Source organism: Equus asinus, chromosome 6 (genome assembly GCF_041296235.1).
Source record: "Equus asinus isolate D_3611 breed Donkey chromosome 6, EquAss-T2T_v2, whole genome shotgun sequence".
Taxonomy (NCBI): Eukaryota; Metazoa; Chordata; class Mammalia; order Perissodactyla; family Equidae; genus Equus; species Equus asinus.
The window spans coordinates 19159687-19179925 of record NC_091795.1 but is presented as its reverse complement, the minus strand read 5'-3'; the positions used below and the strand labels follow the sequence as shown (position 1 = coordinate 19179925).

General features: G+C 47.3%; 1 protein-coding gene across 9 annotated transcripts in view; it reads right to left on the bottom strand.

Annotated features, from left to right (window-relative positions):
- The window catches only part of ACOXL (acyl-CoA oxidase like), a 359669-nt gene that overhangs the window by 275938 nt on the left and 63492 nt on the right, over window positions 1-20239 (bottom strand). For all 9 annotated transcript variants that reach the window (XM_044772863.2, XM_070511750.1, XM_070511749.1 and 6 more), the window contains 2 exons: window positions 18337-18409; window positions 14409-14541 (listed from right to left, as the gene is read on the bottom strand). In XM_044772863.2, the coding sequence (XP_044628798.1) occupies window positions 14409-14541; window positions 18337-18409 (206 nt within the window). The remainder of the gene's footprint in view (window positions 1-14408; window positions 14542-18336; window positions 18410-20239) is intronic.

Genomic DNA, 20239 nt, shown 5'->3' with positions numbered 1-20239 from the left:
CAGACAGGATCAAAACCTCAGAATGTCACATGGGCCAGGTGGGCTCAAACGTCAGAGGTTACTCAAGCAAGAGGCATGGAAGTTTCCAGAAATCTAAGATGCTGCAGTTTGAGGCCCCATGTCCAGCACTCCTTCGCCAGCCCAGCCTCAAAACGGAGGATCTTTGGCAAAAGGAGATCAGTGGGGACCCTGCGGGGCGGGGTGGGCACAACATCACATTGCCCCATGGAAGTCGGGTGTCCTTGTCCAGCTACCTCATCTCCCAGATCCTCTGTCTTCTCATTTGTAAAACGACAATCACAGCAGAGCTGCTATGAGCACTGAGGGAGAAAATGCACACAGAGCATCGCACGCCTGGCCCGCGGTGGGCTCCCTGCCCCCTCTCCTGGACCTCGTTAGAATGAAGATGCCTGTGATGGGCTGGGGAGTCCACAGGGCTGACTCAGTTCACAGATACTTACTGAGGGCCTCCTGCGCACCTGCCGAGCCCCTGCTCTCTAGGCTACCGGGCAACCGAGACACAGACAACAGTTAACACCTGGGGCTGAGATTAAACGAGGCGCTGCAAGAGCTCTGTGTTGGAAAGGCACAGCAAGAATGGGAATGGGAAGAGAGAGAGAGGGAGGGTCATGGGCCGAGGAACGGTTTGTGCAGAGCCAGGAGGTGGCAAGGTGTGGCCTGTCTGAGGAAGTGCAATCAGATCTGTGTTGCTGGAGTATGACATCGATTCCTCCCACCCAGAAAGAATGCCCCTAAACCCAGCAACTCTGCAGTTTGGGGCCTGGGCTGCTCTCTGAGGCTTTAATCCTATTACCCGGCCATCCTCAGAGAATGAGAGACCATCCCCGGACCTGCACGTCATCTGCCCAGAATAGCGCTCCAGTCACACCCACAATGTCGTCAGACCCAAGAGGCTCAGCCATGAGCAATCCGCCGGGGTGAGCCAGGGAGCAAGTGAGCGCTGCAGGAAATAAAAACAAAACAGTCTCTGCCACATGCACGCCTGCCTGGCCTGAAAATACCCCGGAGCGGGCCAGTTCCAAATTCATAAAAGAAAGGTCTGGGTACACATGAGAAACGGGGAATGTTTGCTTTTATTTTTTTAAAGATGAGATCAGGGTTCCAGTGCTCTTAATACATTTAAATGCCACCAAATGACTGACATCTGATCTCCATAGAGCTGTGATCTGGACTGATTTATTCTCTACCAAAGATGCCTTCCCTTCATCACTATAGTCATTCAACTATCCATCCATTCATTCATTCATCAAATGCTTAACTAAGTGCCAGGTCCTGTTCTAAGTCCACAGTGGACAGCAGTGACCAAAAAGATGTAGGTCCTGCTCTCTTGAAGCTGACATTCTCAATGACCAGCCTCCAAGGCTGGGCGCCCTAGACAAGACCTATGTGCCTCTGAGTCTTCTGAGAAGCAAATAAAAGTGGTTACACAGAAGCCCTCAGTCACCCCCCCCCCCAGGGCCAACCTTGCAGGCAGGAAGTGGCCGTTCCTCAGTTTACCTTCTCCTGCTCTAACCACCTCTCCAAACTCAGGTCAAGTCTGACTCAGAGGCAGTTCCTTTTAACACATCCTCAAGCGACATATCCTCACAGGAGTGGGGGAGTGTGCTTCTAATCAGGGACACGGCAGCACATACAATTTAAATACGAACATCCCCTCCTCCTGTGGGCCCTATATTGGAGTTTATGAGGCACTGTCACCTGGTTTTTGTACAGACTGAGAAATAAACCAGGGAACAGCAAGCATAGGCCCAAATAATACTTTTCTTCTTGATTCAAGTTAGGCTGGAGGAAGTAGCTGAGGGAAGCAATGCAAGGGCTGCTAACAATGCAATCCAGCCTTAGACACACTTGCCCATGCAGTCTTGGCAGCGCTGGACAGGGAGCCCTCCCGTGAGAAGGAGCCTTCCCTGGGGCCAGCCCTCAGTACCTGCACCCTGAGGAAGGAGGCAGAAGGACAGCAGGTCTACAAAATCCCCAGGTCTTGCTCTCAAACTTCCCAATGAGGTAGGTCACCCTATAGCCCCTGCAAAGATGGGGCAAAGGGCAGAGAAAGCCAGTTGTATATTTGAAGGAAAATCTCTATTGATGGAAGCTGAGGAGGCGCCCCCCTTCTTAACTTCCTGGATGAGTTCAAGTCACACAGTCGCCAAAGTCAGACCTGTTGTCACCCTTGGTCTCTCATTTCCAATCAGCCCTAATATCCTCTCCATTCTGTCCCCTGCGTATGTGCCATATCCTTTCCCCCATCCCTTCCACAGTGACTGTGTATCATGTCTTACTTGGACCTTTATGACAGTCCCAGTTGCCAACCATTCACTCTCTCCATCCTCTACCTAACTGCCAGGACAGTCTGTCTAAAATGCATCCCTGGTCAGGTCCTTATCCTGCAGGTAATCCTTCTTCACGGGCTCTCCATAGCTTGTGAGCCCTTTTCCATTATGGCCCAGCTCACCTGTCTGTTTGGTCAGCATGGTGGATAACCACCATAACCTCTCCAGCAGGCCATGGAAGCTCTGGCCATGTCAAGCCCTCTGTTCATCCACAATGGGCTGCATTGGTTCACTCCTCTGTGCCTTCATATGTGGTCTCCCTTCTGCCTGGAAGGTCCTTCCCCAACTTTGTTTGTCAATCAACTTCTTCTGGTCCTTTGAAACTCAATGGAAGGTCTTTGAGGGACTCTTCACTGAATGGCTTAAACTAAGCCTGGTGGCCCTTGGTCTGGTCCTGCTTATAACTCCATTATAGCACCAACCTCACATTGATTGTAACTGCTGGTTTCCAGCCCCTCTGCCCCCTAACCTTCACTACCTCTCTAATTGACCCCAACTGACTCTAGAGTAAAAAAAAGTTAATTCAGGGAACAGAATTCTGAAAAACAATCTCCAGTTGATATCTATAGAGAGATCACAGAGCAATTGCATCTAAAAAACAAAAACATATCCCTATAGGAAAGGAATAGATCAGAGAAAAAGCTCTTGAAAATAAAAATAATTGTACAAATAAACATATGTAATCAGAAAAATGTCCAGAACATAGAGCAAATCGTACTGAGAAATATGAGGGAAAAAATAAGAGAAAGGCAATCAAGACAAAAATCCAACCTTCAAATAATTAGAGTTCTGAGAAAAATGGAAAAAAAAGAATCACCAAAAGAACTAGTAGAAGAAAACTGCCCAGAATGAAAAGAGATACCAGTTTTCACATTGAAAGAGGCTACCAAGTATCATGCAGGATACATGAAAAAAATAGACCTAGACACGGTACTGAGTTAAATTTCCACATACCCAAGACAAACAGCTTCCAGAGAGGAAGTGCACGTCTCATACAGGGGGATATATGACTTTCCACTAGCAAACTTTGCGCTGGAAGGAATGCAGCAACACATTTAAAGTTGGAGGGAAAATGATTGTCAACATTGAAGTCTCAGCTAGGCTATCAATCAAATGTGAGGGAGAAATACAAACCAGTTCAGACATAGAAAGATTCAAAATATGACCAGCCATACACCTTCCAGAGGAAATTCCTTGAGGATATACTACAATAAAACGAGAGGAAAACCAAGCAAAAAGACAATGGAGGATATAAGAAAAAGTTGAACTACTCTCAAAAATCCAATGAAAAGAAAATATTTAGATGATGATTGCTGTACATCAGGCTTAGAAGCAATAGACCAAAATTAAAATCAGAAATCTGTGGGCTCCACAAGATCTTCAAGGAGAATAACGGGATGGATTCCATGCAAGACACAAAAGGATCAAGAAGCTAGAATTTGTTACTGATATGGTGATATGGTGCTAAAGACATATATTTCTGCTCCCAACAAGAAAAAAAGAAAGGTAATTGGAAACTCCAGGAGAAACCAAAAACCTTAGAAAAACACAATGATCTAAATATCAAGCACACAAAAATGTGACATGATTTTGAGTAATTTATAGAGCGCAAGGAAAGTGATTGCATTGGCCCTTGATGCTAGGAATATTGTTCTTCAAATTGTAAAGGTGTTGTGACATTGGACCTATAGAGAGAAAACACAATCCTCATGTAGCCCATGGTTCCACAGTGAACACGACTTCATAGCCCTGGCCATAATAACGTACCTTAAAGTCCAGAAGGTAGATTATGGTTACAGAATAAAATGCAAATGCCTCAGCCTGACAATATAAAAGTCAATGGTCCGGCCAAAAGAGGTGGGAGCGGATGGAAAGGAATCAAGAGATAGGGTTGCTTGGATAAGAAATGGGAGTTTAAGAATATTTATAGATACCTTGGTAATCCTTAGGAGAATTAAAAATCGTAATGTAAAAATCAAAAATCGTGAGGCATAAAAAACTCAAAGGAGAACAGGAGTGGGGTGTTGTGTAAGTGAATTAGACTCTCATCTCTCATAGCAGAGATGTAGAAATATATAGACTTGACAAATAAGAGAATTACAATACACAAATATTCCACTAACCATCATTTTGCTTCTCTTCTTAGCATTTCTCAGGTGTTTCTAGAGACAAATTTAAATAACCCCATTCACTTTTTAAAATTTATCTAAGGAAGTGTGAATTTTGGGGGCTTATTAAATTTCATTTTGTGGTAGGCAGAGGTATTCAAAATCACTCCATTGGACTAAGCTTCAAGTTGAACACATTCAATAAATGCTATAAACAGACCTTTTCCCCATAAAAGGACATTCAGCAGAAAAGCTGGACCAGCCTGTCTCCCCTCCCCCTCCTGCTCCCAGCACAGATGCTCAGGACCACGTGACACACAGCTATCAAGCGAAGTCGGCAGTGCCAATAAAACATAAATCAGGTCCCAGTGGGGAAGGAAGCCCGGATTCTAGCCCAGTGGCTAACCATTTGGCATCTGTCAAATCCCAGTTGGGATGGAATCTCCACATTTTTAAATGTAGACAACAATTTTTTTAAATCTTTGGTTTGGTTTGGTTAACCAAAACAAATACAACTGTGCACCAAAGTGGTCCAGGAATGCCAGTGAGCAGACCTAAGCCGGGCTCAAAGCACCTCTCGCTGGAGGATTATGAAAGCTGTCCCAGTGTGGGTCAGGGCGCGAATCCAGCGCCAGATGGCGGCAGGGTGAGGCCCAGGAAACTCTAAGCAAGCTGTTACCTCTTCCTACATCTCAGTTTTTCCATCTAGAAAATGGGAATCATGACAGCACCCATCTCAAGTGCTGACTGACGATTAAAAGAGCGATTGTGCATAAAATGCTCGGAACTCGTCCTCATACAGGAAGCACTCCCTACAAGTGAGTTATTATTTGGCTGTGCCTTCAGCTATCATTGTCTTTCTCCATGACAACCCACTAAAGGATGGATTCATCTGCAGGGACAAAGGAGTGATGAAATGTGAAGTGAGGAAAAGGGACCGTGACCCGTACAAGCATGAGTGCTACATGGAACATCAAGTTTCAGGTGGAAAAGCTCCTAAGGACAGTACGCCAGCCATTAGTCATCCATATCCGAGCCTCCGGGGAGCATGGATGATGCTCCCCAGAGGCGGGCAACAGGGCTTCGGTGGAGAGCTGAAGCTCCACACAGCTGCAGCCTGGAGACAATTTCTACCTGTCCTAGGTGAGCAGGCTGCTAGAGCCGAGGAAGGCAAGCCCCTCCCAAGCAGGACCCAGGCCGAGAGCAACTTGGAAGCAGTCTACAAGGGCGACAGCATCACCACGTCCCTCATGGCTGCCACAATGCAGGGTTGGGGAGACTGGGGTTTCCTACAAGGCCTGCTCAACCTCTGATGACTTAGTTGAAGGGAGCGCTGTTCCTTGAGACATTGTCACAGTCATAAACATCTAACATTCTTGGGCCACATCAAATGAGGAGGGATGCCCAAGACTTTCCTCTCCTACAGCACAGAAATCCGTCCAGCACTGTGTGCTCTCAGGCTGTCCATCTGCAAATGTGACCTGGATACTCTGCTCGATGGGGAGAGGCTGGATGCCAGCTCCTAGGTCTGTGTGCCAGAGAGACCCAGAGAGAGGCCTCATTTAGAAATGTTTCCATGAAAGATGTGCATTGGACTCTGATCTCTGAGGTCCCTTCCAAGCATAAAAATCACACACTGTCTCTTTACAAAGTGTTATTCTCAATACCACCACTACCACCTTCCCCCTCCTAACAGCGTAATCCCTGGAGGCTTCCTCACAGTGGGGACCCTCACAGTGTGTAGTGTCTGTTACCTGGAAACACCATGAGCCCCTGGAGGGCACACATCTGTTCCACCTCATCTCTGCTCACAGCATCCCGTTCAAGGGAAGCACTCAACATGTGTTCATGGAATTGAAGTAAATGCAAACTGGCAATTCCTTCAAAGATTCATTTCAAATATTCATGTCATGTGCGCCTTATTTATGGTTGTACCGGATCTTCAGTTCTTTGGTCTTTGGAGAAAAAGGCAGCTGATGTATCTTTTAAAAAATAAATGCTTAAATTTCAGTCCTTAAAAATGTAAACAACTGCCATGGAAACACCACAAAAAAGTATTTAACCACTTTCACACCCATCCAAAATACTGTAAACTTATTTTTTTTTAAGACATTTGAGTCAGTCAAATTTTATCCTGAAGAGTCATCAAGATAACTCTGCTTCCTATTTACAGTCTTGGTCTTGAATTATACAATTACTCGGCTGACGCACGCCCGTTCTCCATATATGGACCACTCTGTAAAAATCAACACTCCTAGCTGATATGAAGCTACACTGATGAGAACAGCAAGATCCCGGCCACTTCCTACATACAAGAGTAAATAAAGGAAAAGGAAAAATAATCTGCAAGTCATTGTGGGTATCTGCCACCCTCTGGTGGTCAACCTTGGGAAGTTTCTACACCAGAAAACTGATGTATATATACCGAAAGCAGAGTACACATTTCACAGCTGGCCCCCGGATCACCCAAGCCAAATCCTTCATGCCATGGGACGTCGCCAGCATCCAAGCAAGTTCTGATACTCTGCTCCCCACATCTATGTGTGTGTGAGGACGCTAAGGAAAGAACAACTTCGGCCTGAGTGGAACAAGATGAGCAGGGGGAATCTGCTTCCTCAAAGCACACACAGGGCTTTTAAAGACATACAGTTGACACGGGATGAGCCGCCGTTTTCAACCTTCTAACAGATGACTGGCGATATTACAAAAGTGTCAACAGAACAAACATCAGTCAACCGTGCCTCACCAGTTTCAATGAAACACACACCTGTGTGTACCACATATGTTCAAGACGTTACTCCAGGGATCCCATATCCTCTCCTCACTCCACCCTCCATTACGCGCCCCCAAGGGGGCAGAGGTCTCACTGTGCTCCTTATGAGAGTGCTTCCACTTCGATCCAGTCCCATTCAGTTCAGTCTCTGCACCGAGCCCTCATGTGAACAAGGCCCTACAGAGATGCTCCTTATTCAGCCCTTACTGCTGGAAGAGGGCCAGGCTCTGGAGGATGGTGTATACCTCCGGCCTGTCCTTACACACACCTGCCTGGGGAGTTTTTCTAAACTATGGTGTCTATCAGGTAGGTGGCTGCTTTTCTCTAGAACATTCCACAGCTGCCTCTTAACTACTAAATCATATATGAACCAACCACCCTTGTGTTCAGAGTCCTTGTAGTGGGATGGATGGGTGGGTGAGTGGGTGGACAGATAGATGGATAGATAGGTGGGTGGATGAGTGAATAGATGGATGAATGGATGGATGGTTGACTGGGAGGATGAATGGGTAAGTAGATGGGTAGATGAATGGATGGATGGGTAGATATATGGGTAGGTGAATGGGCAGATGGATGGATGGATAGGTCAGGGGGTATATGGGTGGAAGGAGTGGATGGATGGACAGACAGATGGATGGACAGGTGGGTAGATGAGTGTGTGAGTGGACAGGTAGATAGACAAGTGTGTGAATGGATGGGAGGAAGGAAGGAAAAAAGGAGGGGAGGAAGGAAGGAGAAAAGAGTAAAAAGACTTCCATGACGTTTAGTGCTCTACAAGGCCCTGCACTGAGACTGAACCAAAAGATATGATCTCTATCCACTAAATGTTCTGTTAATAATGATAAAAATGAGATCAAAGTGACAATAAAAGGAGATGAACATAAAGTTATTCCAGAAGAAAATAGGATTAGGTGATCTCATAATAAGAATGAAACAGACAAAAACCTGATAGTTTTATAGTGGTAGCCACAGAAATTGAGGCTATTAATTTAAGAGGACTGAGTGAGCTTCAACTCAGGGAAAAGTGTCATAGCATCAGGTTTGTAGTCATCAGAGCAGGTAGAGTCACACTCTGACAGTAGCTACTCAGCCCCAGCCCCAGCCAGTGACTGAAGCACGTGGGCATGGCCCTGCAGAGCCAGGTGCAGGAGCCAGATGCCAGGGTGAGAACACTGATATTGGGGACCTCTCTGGGGAGGTGGCAGAGCCTGGGTGAAGGGGAAGCCCCAAAACAAAGCCAGAGAGCAGTAGGAACATGCAGGCTGCCCTGCTGTGTGTTCACCCAAAGCAGCGCAGACCCAGGTTACTGACCCACCACGCCCCTTGTGGTTTAAAGGCCCACCTCTGACTCAGAAGGAGACCCAGATGCCCCTGGCTTCCTCTTCTTTGTTGTTCTAGTTCTCCATGAACCTTACAGCCAGAAGGTCTTGGAACGGTCATTCAAGGACACAATATTCCCAAACGCCCATCAATAGTGAGGAGAGAGTCTCTAGAAAAAGTGGACTCTACCACCTTCCACAGATCCTTTATTCACGTCCAACAATGCTGACTGTCAGGAAAGGTAGTGTGTCTGTCACAAGTTCCAAGTGTCCCACCCGAAACCAATTTCTTCCCTTTGCTCTCCCTCCCTTCAGCACCAACAGATAAGAAAAGCTGCCAGCCGTCATACACAGTGCAACCTTTTATGACTCAAAGATGGTCTTTTGGTCTCTCTACTCTTCTCTCAAGACCATGTGTCACTGAGCCCCAGGAGGACAGCCAGATGGCATGGGCCCCACTGCTCCCCATGCTACACACATGGCTGACCATGACCACAGCCACTTTTCAGCCACGTCCACACTCAGCCTCATAATTCTCCACCCTGGGCTCCAAGCAGCCACTACCACTGAGGGGCAAACGTGCGTTATAAACCTTATCTGTTATCCTCACAACTCAGATGTCATTTTAGTCATCAGTATACCTGAACTTGATTGTATAAGCTTCCACAGTCCTTGTAATAATAATAACAGCCTACACATATTGATAGTTTAGTATACGCTGTGGCCTCTAGAGCAGGCACAACATTCCAACTGTTTCCTTGATGCTGATCCTATTCATCTCAACTGAACAACTTTATATGGGCGTCCTCCCTTTGCCTGCTTCAGAGCTGGGCACTGGGACAAGGTGATGAGGAGGAGCATGGCTCCCATCAGCTGCAGTCCTGGTTGACACCCACAGTAAGGCTCTTCCTAACCCAAGGACTCACTGGCCAGCTTGTGGCCTTCCACGACCCAGAGCTGTAACTCAGCTAATTCAGCAGCTCATGCACATGCCCAAGCACCTCTAGCTTCTAAGTATTCATACACTGCGCTGGGCTGCCCCTCTTCCTACTTAATTCTCCTATCTCTCTCAATAACACCTACATGTTGATCTTATCCACACAACATGCTATGACCATCCTTCCAAACATGAGGCCATCTACTCCCTTAACAGGACCACCAGAGTCAAGTGATGCATATTTAGTGCCTACCTCAGGCCAATTCCTTTACCTCCTCATGCCTCAGTTTCCCCATGTGTAAAATGGATATACCAATGGAACCCTCTCAGAGTTGTTATGAGGAGAAATGAGTGAACACCTATAAAGCACTTATTACGGGCATGGCTTGTAGTGAGGGCTCAATAAATGTTATCTGCTTGTAACAGTAGTGGTGGTGGTAGGGGTGGTGAAGACAGGTAATTCAATTAACTCATTAATTTTCAAAATGTTTCCATGAGATAGCTTTGGTTTTTTGGCCTTGTTTTTAGCAATGAGGAAACTAAAGCACAGAGAAATGGAAATTAAGCCCCAGGTCCCCTCCACCACAGTGTCACACCACTCACGGCAGCAGCAGACCCAGAGCCTGTCCCTGGGGGGCCACAATGGCAAGGTCTCCTCCCTGCCCACAGTTCAGAGTGGTGGCCTCACCCTGACAGAACAGAGTCACTCAGCTCCCCCAGGATCTGTCCTCTGCAGGGTGTTCCCGTGGCCAGAGAGGCCTGAGACCCATCCTGCTGTGCCCCATGCTCTCCCGGTTGACTGTCCAACCCCAGAAGGGATCTGAGCCTCTCCTCACCACTGTGACCTCACCAGGCATGTGGCAGAGTTGCCATGCGCAGATGAGACGAACAGGGGCCAGCTGATCATGTCAAAGAAACGAGAAAAGCAGTAGCTTTCTCCACAGAGACAGTGCTTCCCAGCAGCCTGCTGGCTGGGCATCGTCTCCACAATCCCTGGGTCCAGAATAGGGTAATGAGTGCTCTACTCCCAGCACACCCACCCAGGCAACTCCCTGACCGCTGGGGCCTCACTCCCACAGCACCCTGAGCGAGCCCGTCCCTATGAAGCAGATGTGAAGGGCGCTGCCTTGGACAGCACAATTAGAGAGGAAGGAAGGAAGAAAGAAGGCTCCTTGTTCTGGACGGAGGGTTAGAAGGAAGAGGTAGCAACATCCTTCCTCCCGGTCTCCCTGGGAAGGGGTTGAGGGTTGGGCTGTGGGGACACAAGAACCAACATGTACTGAGCACTCACCTCTGCTGAGAACCCTGCCTGGTGCTTTAAAGGTGAATTCTGATTCATTTCCCCTTCATTCTTTCAACTCCTATTTGCTGTGCACCTACTGTGTGTGCCCTGTGTGGGAAGCTGAACACAACAGTGAACAGTGAACGAGGCAGCAGGGCCCCTGGCTGTGTTGACCTCTTAGGTTAACAGGGGACAGAAACTGACTACCACACCATTAGCTGTTACAACGGTAATAAATGCTGCGTGGGGGAGAGCAGAGCCTTGGGAACATGACAGAGGGACCACATGCAGGCTGGGACCTTTCCCAAGAAGGGACATCTGCCTGGCTCTGAAATGGACATGAAAACTAACCTGCGAAAAGTGGGGGTGGGCTTGCTGGGGAGCACAGCAGGGTGTGAGAAGGGACGGAGAGGGGTTATGAGGGGCGCTGGAGACTGGAAGAGAACTTGGGCCTTGATCCTGGGGGCACTGGGAGGCTACAGTCGGTGACAAGGTGGCTGGGGATGGGGCCGGAAACTTCCCACCATATCCCCCTGTTCTGTGCAGGGATTGACCAGTAACATCAGCATCACCTGGGAACTTGTCAGAAATGTGGATTCTCTGGCTCCACCCAGAGCGGCTGAATCAGAAACTCTAGGGGTGGGACCCAGCTACTGAGCAACACCTACTTTAAAAGATTAGGGAGACTCTTTTGAAAGTGGGGACCAGCTTGTCTTATGCTAAAGTCTTTACTTCCAGAAAAATCAACCCAAAACAATGGGCTAGATTTCATTTACATTTCAAGCTCCCTCCACTCCCTCCCTCCAAACTCACGTTACTTTCCCCAACTTCCTTCCTCCTCCTGGAAAGGCTGCCAGCCTCCCCACTGGGGCTGCTGAGGTCTCGCAGGCCCCACCCCAACCCCTGCCAAACGTCTTAATTTCCTTCTCCTTTGGTTCCTGCTAATCGTTTAATCTGACCTCGCATTTTGGACACAAAGTAGAGGACGGCTATTATGGCAAGACTTTCAGAGAAAATCTGAACACACTGAGAAATGCTATGGAAATGAGAGATAACCATGAAAAATAAGACATCTGGGCAAAGTTTAAAAGGACCAGGCATGCTCAGCCTTGAGCGAATGTCACCGTGGGGAGCCGCGGTGACAGTTTTCTCATGCATGAGGAATGCACGCAGGAGAAAGGGATCCGTTTTCCCACTCAGCAGCCAGAGCAGAACAAGCAAGATCGTCTTAGGTTTCAGCGGAGAAAACATCTGTCCTGTGTTTGAGCCCGAGGAGAGGGGGAGCTGCCAAGAGGGGTGGTGAGATCATCCTCGCCCAAGACGCTGGAGATGAGATCACCGTGGCCAAGGTCGCTGTCCATCAGGGCCGACCACAGCGGCACCGTCTGGGGCCCCCCAGGCTCTGCGAGGGGTCTCCCCGTCACCTGGCAAACCCGCCTCCCAGGCATGGCCAGCGCCAACTCGAAGTCACTGTGTTTTGCTCGAGGTACCCAGGAATCCAAGGGACTCATGCGCCTCTGCAAACTGTGTCAGACCTTGTTGCCTGGAGACCAGGATGCCAGGCATTCGTTTCACGGAAAAGCCCATGTATTGCTTTCCTACAGCCACCTCCTATCTGCCCAGTAACAGCAGCGGCAGCCGCAGCCATCACAGCAGTAACAGCTCGGAGCTCCCAGGCACTTGCTCTGTGCCAGCGCTACACACACAGTCCTCTCACTCATGCCTCAACGCTGTCATAAGGCCCATTTTACAGGTGAAGACCCTGAGGCTTAGAGAGGACTACTGATTTGCCCATGGCCCCACTGCTGATCATGTCCAGCTGAGATCTGAGCCCAGGGTTCTGAGTTCAGAGCCCGCGATTACAATAAAGCCACTACATTGCCAGGAATGAAGTACACGTGTCAGATGCCCGACAAGGAATTGACACAAATTTGGCCCCCCATCTCCTCCAGAGTCAGCAGGGGCTGGCACCTCAATAACATTCAGTAGAATGGAGAACAGGGACCTTTGAAAATCAGCCACTCTGTCTCCTCTGCCCCCACCCCTCTGCTCCAGATCGGGTGACATTTAAAATCATGGGTCCCCCAGAAGGCCTCCCACTGCCCCATCTACATCACCCTATGCCTGCCCCACAGGATCCACCACCAGGCTCGATGAGCTGACAGGGCTGCTGGCCGCATGGACACCCTTCACACACCATCACCCATTCTGAACCCTAACCGGTTGCACTGGGTGCCTGCACCACCTCTACAGCTGGGACCTCAGAGTTTGTTTTTCTATTTACCCAACACTCTCCTCAGAGCAACCCTGGGGGCCACTGTGATGAGAGGGGCTACAGTGCAGACTCTGCCACAGAGGCTTCAGAGAGCCCAGATCCGATTTCTGTCCCATCTTCCCTATGATGCACTTCCAGCTTCCTCTGGCTTCTCTCCTTTTGCCTCTTTCTGGAGTCCTGAAAGGGGCTGACATGGTGTCTCCTGCTGACTGGAAGAAGCCGTCCTTCTCCACTGCCCTCTGACGCTGGGCTAGCGCCTCGGCCTCACCCCGCGCTTGCATCGCGGGCTCTTCTGGGGCCTCAGGCATTCGTCAGAAGTCCGAGGGCTCAGCTAAGGGGACCAGCTGAGCCTCTCCTGACTTGGGACTTCAGAACTGAACATCCACCTCACCCTCTTTAAAGAGCCAGCGAGAAGCAGGCACAGGAAGCGGTGCCACGGGCGGGCATGTGGCCCCTGGCTCAGAACCAAGTGCCGTGTCTACCGTGTCGCAGCTGTGCCCACTCGCAGGAAGGGCATCACAGGGGGAAGCCCCTGTCAGGCAGGCTTCCTGTGAATGGGACAGACACAGGAGAAGTGAGTAAAGAAGGATTTCCCTGCTGTTCAGATGACTGGGTACTGATGTCAGGCCTGGAGTCAGGTGAATGAAATTTATTCCTTCTTGATGGAAAAGCTGGATTCAAGCCACAAATGTATATTCATGGGTATCTTAATTTTTCTTCCAGCTTCACCAAGCTCAGCAGAGCTTAAAGCAGGCTTTTCTCTAGTGCAAAGAGATGGAGAGGGCCCAGAGAACAGACTGCTGAGCCCTGAGGAGGAGGAGGGGGCCTTCCAGAACTTTTCTCTCATCTCTGCTCCTTCCACCCATATATGGGAAGAGGTGGGCAGCGGGGAGGAGGCAGAGATGGTTTCTGGAGGTCTGGTCTCAGGGACTCCAACCTGTGATGTGAATGCCACACCCTCAACATCCATGTGAGCATCAACAGTCCCCAGTGAACTCAGGCAAGACACGCCAGCCTTCACTCACGTGAGTCAGCTGTTAGCTGCTTTTCCAGCAGATGTGTTTGTTCTGAATGACCCATTGGCCCAGGGTCATCTTTTGTGGTTCTGTTGCCACAGAGCCTATGTTCCACCCTCCGTAACCAGCAGCACACATCTGGCTTGCAGATGGATGGGATCCCGTGGTAAGAAGGGTGCAGAAATGTTCTCTGTGCATGGCCAACTGGCACTCCCTAGCATCTAACCAGTAACCCCGGCCACATGACACCAACTGTGGCTTGGGAAGCTGAGCTCCTGAAATGGTTACCCACCCCTGGAACATGCAGAGAATAAACAGTGAGGGACATTAAAATCAGAGTCAATTACCTTCATGGCACCCATTGCTTGAAAAGTCACAGCTAATCTCGAAGGGGTCAGTGCTGCCAGCATCGCGTTGAATCTAGCGCTCTTGTTCTTAATACGGGAATGGTACTGCCCTTCTGGAGTCACGGAACCGAACCTGTGGTCAGGGAGAGGCGGGCGGAAAGGTTAACCAAAAAGAAGAACACAGCACAACTAGAAATGAAGTCAGGTGGCTCCCACAGGCACACACAGGGAAGTCTTACAGGCTTCTGCATCCTAGAACTGCCCTCGTGAGACACCAAGAGTCAGGGGCGGGGGAAGTGCCTTCCCAGGAGATGCTGACAAAGGCTTGACTCACTCATGGAAAGTAAAGCAGGTTTCCTGCCGCTGCTGACCTGCACTCGGCAGTGAACCCTGACAAAGGGGCATGAGGACCGCCATCATTAAACCAACACCGGAGCCTGAGCTTGAAGACTGCACATCAATCCACTTTTCTGTTGTTAAGATATAATTTGCATACCATGAAATTCCCCCTTTCAAAGAGTACAATTCAATGGTTTTTAGTATACTCACCAAGTTCACAAAGGCACAGCCATCACTGCTATCTAATTCCAAAACATTTCATCACCCCAAAAAGAAACACACACCATGCACCCCTCCTCCATGCCCCTGCAACCATTAATCCACTTTCTATCTCCATTTATCTATTCTAGACATTTCAGATAATGGAATCTTACAATATGTGGCTTTTGCGTCTGGCTTCTTTCACTCACCACATTGTTTTTAAGGTTTGTGCATGTTGTAGCATGTGTCAGTACCTCATTCCTTTTTATGGCCAAATGATTTTCCATTGTATGACTATACCATGTTTGTTTATCTGTTCATCGGTTGGATATTTGGATTGTTTCCACTGTTTCAGCTATTATGAATAATTATGCTATGAACGTTTATGTACAAGTTTTTGTGTGAACATGTTTTCAATTCTCTTGTGGACAAAGTTTTCATACATGTCTAAGAGTAGAATTGTAGGGTCATATGAAAACTTTAAACTTTTGAAGAAATGCCAAACTCTTTTCCAAATCGGTAACACCATTTTACAACCCCACCAGCAATGTACGAGGGTTCCAGTTTCTCCACATCTTCACCAACACTTGTTATCGTCTGTCTCTTTTATTATAGCCACTGAAGTAGGTGCTAAATGGTATCCCAATGTGGCTTTCTTTTTTTTTTAGATTGGCACCTGGGCTAACAACTGTTGCCAATCTTTTTTTTCTTCTGCTTTATCTCCCCAACCCCCCCTCCATACATAGCTGTAAACCTTAGTTGCAGGTCCTTCTAGTTGTGGGATGTGGGGCGACACCTCAACGTTGCCTGACGAGCGGTACCATGTCCGCGCCCAGGATCCGAACCCTGGGCTGCCACAGCAGAGCACGCAAACTTAACTACTCGGCCACGGAGCCAGCCCCTCAATGTGGTTTTGATTGGCATTTCCATAATCACAATGATGGGAACACCTTTTCATGTGCTTATTAGCCATTTGTATATTTTCTTTGGAAAAATGTCTATTCAGAATTTTGCCCATGTTTTAATTGGGTCATTTGTTTTTTTATTGTTGAGCTGTCATAGTTCCTTTTATATTCTGGATAATAGACCCTTATGATGCATATGACTTGCAAATATTTTCTCTGATTCTGTGAATTATCTTTTCACTTTCTTCATAGTGTCCTTTGAAGTACAAGTTTTTTTAATTTTGATGAAGTCCAATTTATCTATTTTTTTCTTTGGTTGCTTGTGCTTTTGGTGTCATATCTAATAATAAAACATTGCTTAAACCAAGGTCACAAAGATTCACACCTACGTTTTCTTCTAAGTGTTTTATAGTTTTAGCACTTACATTTAGATCTATGATCAACTTCGAGTTAATTTTTGTATATGGTATGAGGTAAAGGTCCAACTTCATACTTTTGCATATGGCTATCCAGTTGTCCCAGCATCATTTGTTGAAAAACTATTCTTTCTCCATTAAATTGCCTTGTCACCCTTGTTGAATATCAGTTGACCATGAACGTAAGGATTTATTTCAAGACTCTCCATTCTATTCCATTGTCTATACATATCCTATGCCAGCACCACACTGCCTTGATTACTATAGATTTGTGGTAAGTTTTCAAATCAGAAGTGTGAGTCCTCTTACTTTTTTCTTCTTTATCAAGATTGTTTTGGATATTCTGAGTCTCTTATATTTCCATATGAATTTTAGGACCAGTTTCTCAGTTTCTGCAAAAAAAAAGGCAGTTGGGATTTTGATAGGAATTTCATTGAATCTGAATGTCTATTTACTGGCCCATTTTTGATGAAGTGGTGAACCGACACCCCCAAAGTGGGAGTCTTCGCTCAAAGCATCTGTGTTGCTGCTGCTCTTCTGTAGTATTGGGGGTAGGGGAGGAGCTTAAATGCCAATGGAATGGGACTAAAATCAAACCTTACTTATCAAAGAATGTTCTACGTATGCTCACATCTTCCACAGTCCCTGTAGCCCCCCAGCATTTTTCTTTCTGGTTGAGTCTGACTTTTTAATCTCTAGTGCATTGGATGAATGCTAAGCCAGTGGGTCTACCTGCTGGCAGAGGACAGTCCAGGCCATTAAGATCCCATTACAGCGATGAGATATGGGGAGCTCCACATCTGTGGCTTTCCTTCCCTCTTCCCCATCTCCCAGAGTGGAGCGATGCTGATAAGTGACCGGGAAATGTGCAGGCACCTCTGGGGGAGGCTGGTGGTCCTCAGACCTACTGTCATGGGCGCTTGTAGCTCCTGAGGGGGCCTGAGGGCTTCACCAAACCCCAGAATAACTGCAAAGATGCTTTTGTTGTTTCCATTTTGTTTCCTACCAATTCACAGGGGGAAAAAAGTTAACAAAATTTGGACTATTTTATTTCTGCCACATTTGTCTTAAACTTTTGGCATCTAGGATATTTATCTGCTGGCAAGAACTTGCAGGCAACAAACAAACGACTCAAGTGTTAAAGGAAAATCTCCATGAAAGCAGGGAGCAAGCCTGGTTGCTTACTTTTTCACAGACTTAACTATGACTCTGGTTAAGGATTCTTATTGGACACATGAAATGCTGCTGAAAAAAGTAAAGGTAATCGGTATTTCTTAGCCTCTGAAAAAGTACTGTGAAGCCCTGGAGCTCTGGAACGTACCTGGTAGAAGCAACCTTCACCTTGTTGTTCAGCCCACCTTAACCCACCTGTTTGACCTCACTGAGGGATGCTGGGGAATGACACGGAGCACCTTTCACATTATCCACCCATGCCACCCAAGTTATAACAGCCTCCAAAGCTGAAAGGAGGTGCCTTATTTCCTGCCACCCACAAAGGAGGCAATAACGCTAATTGCTTTATGATAGCAAAGAAAAAAAAATTTCTTCAAGGAAACAACCTAAATATCCAACAGTAAGGGATTGATTATATAAATTATAGATCATTTATTTAAAAGTCTATTATGACAATATTGAAAATGATAATGCATATGTATGTTTATTGTTGCATAGAAACAAGTGACATATAATGTTAAGTAGAAATTACAAGTTAATTAATAAAAAAATATAAATTAATTTAAAAAAGTTAGTTAATAAAAAGTAGAATTTATAAGTGGATTTCATTCTGTAAAAGTCAAACATCTCTCTCTCTTTAGATACATCATCATGAAGAAAAGTCTAAAAAGTTGCACATTAAAGTATAACAAACATTACGCCTGGGTAGTAGCATTTTGGATAATTTGAATTTTTTCAGTTTGCTTCTCTACATTTCCAGTTAGTTGTCAGTAAACTTGCAGGAGTGGTTATGAGAAGACAGCCTCGACAGTGAGCCCCAAGAACAAGGCCTGGGTTGGGAGAGGAATGAGATCATTCACACAGCAAATCTAAGTTAAGGAGAAAACTACTCACTTATCCAGCAGGTTCTCCCTTGGTATCCGAACCTTGTCAAAAATTAAAATCCCATTATCCACACCATGCAGACCTAGAGAGAGCAGAAACGAAATGGAGCCACAGAGGGCAAATATATGCTAGCAACAGAAATATGGGCCCTGTGACTTTCCAGCCCTGTCTCCACTGAAATTCAAAGCCCTTTATTTCACTTCCAGAATTGTTGATGCTTTTTTATTTGGGGTGGGGTGGGGATGCTGTTTGTTTGTTTCCTTGAAGAGCTGTGCCTCCTGCGTAGCCCGTGTGCTCCGGGGCTCAGGTGGGAGATGTGATGGGGACACACCTGCCTGCCCGAGCAGTTGCTGTGACTGGAAGAGAGAGTTCTAGGCACCTGAGAGAACATCAGACTGACCCCAGAGAAGGCAGGAAAGCTGGTTATTCCCCCCAGTGATGCAGAGCTCACATTCCTCCTCCCTCCCGGTGCTTCCTCCTCAGCACACAGGGGCCAATTTGTGAAACTAAATGTCTAAAAGACAAAGGGAAATGATCACAAGGACAGCAGTGGGTGGGTGGGGTGACCTGACTCCCCAGAAGGTTCTTGAAATCTCCAGAACTATTCTAACATCAGAGCCTGGGGTCTACTTTTTGTTCATCTCACACTTAGGGAGATTTAATCTGGGGGAAAGATCTTTATTTAGCACACGTCTTTATTTAGAACATCACCCCTTGACAAGGACACACTTGCATTTAGGAGCTTACAAGGAAACCAAAGCAGACTTTCTGAGGTTGCCAGCATTCTAAATGTCTGGCACCACTTCACAAGAGCTGGGCCAAGCCCTCTGCTCTCAAGAACACTTGACACCTGAGGCATTTTCAAGGGACCAGGACCAGCGAGGGCCTCAGTCACCCCTGGAAGATACATTTAAAGTGCTCACAAACCACCTGCAGCCCATTCCTGCAGACGTGGCAGTGGTCCATAAACCCTAAGGGGCTGGGGGAGGCTATCCCCCTCCACCCAAGGATCATCTTCTTCTTCCTTCTCTCTCCTCCTCTTTCTTCTCTCTTGTTTTTCTTCTTCTCTAATCTGCTTCTTTGGCTTGGCTTGGCCTTGACTGGTGATGTCCAGTGGAGCCCACAGGCAAGGCCTGCTCTCACCCAGTGTTATGGGCTGGACTGTGTCCCCCTCAAATTCATATGTTGGAGTCCTAAACCCCAGTACCCATGAAGGTGACCTTATTTGGAGGTAGGGTCTTTACAGAGGTAATCAAGTTAAAATAAGGTCTTTAGGGTGGGCCTTCATCCAAATGACTAGTGTCCTCATGAAAAGAGGAAGTTTGAACACAGACAGGCACGTGGGGAGAATGCCATGTGAATATGAAGATGGTCACCTATGAGCCAAGGAGAGAGGCCTGGAACAGATTCTCCCTCACAGCCCTCAGAAGGAACCAACCCCACCAACACTTTGATCTTAAACTTGAGGCCTCCAGAACTATGAAACAACACATTTCTGTTGTTCAAGGCACTCAGTGTGTGATAAAACCACTCTGGCAAACTAGCATACCAAGTCAACCCTTAGGCCTCATCAAGGGCCTCAGGCACACCAACACCAGGCTGGTGGCTCAGGGGCACTAGAGAGAGAACCTCACCCTGCCCTCTGAGAGCCACAAGTCCAAGAAGGAGAGAGGAGACAGAACAACTCAGGGCAAAGCTGCATCATTACTAGGAAGTACAAGAGGCTGGGAGAAAATGAGACCAATGCATCTTCGTAAATGGCAATCTGCAACATTCTCTAACAGTTCCACATAAAAGACTCTAATCAGACTTCGAAAGCAGTCTTCTCTGCCTTCCCTGTTTTCAGTGTTTTGGTGAGTTAGGTCAGACTCTCCCTGGGTGGGTTGGGGAGCAGGCAGGAAGTACAAATGCA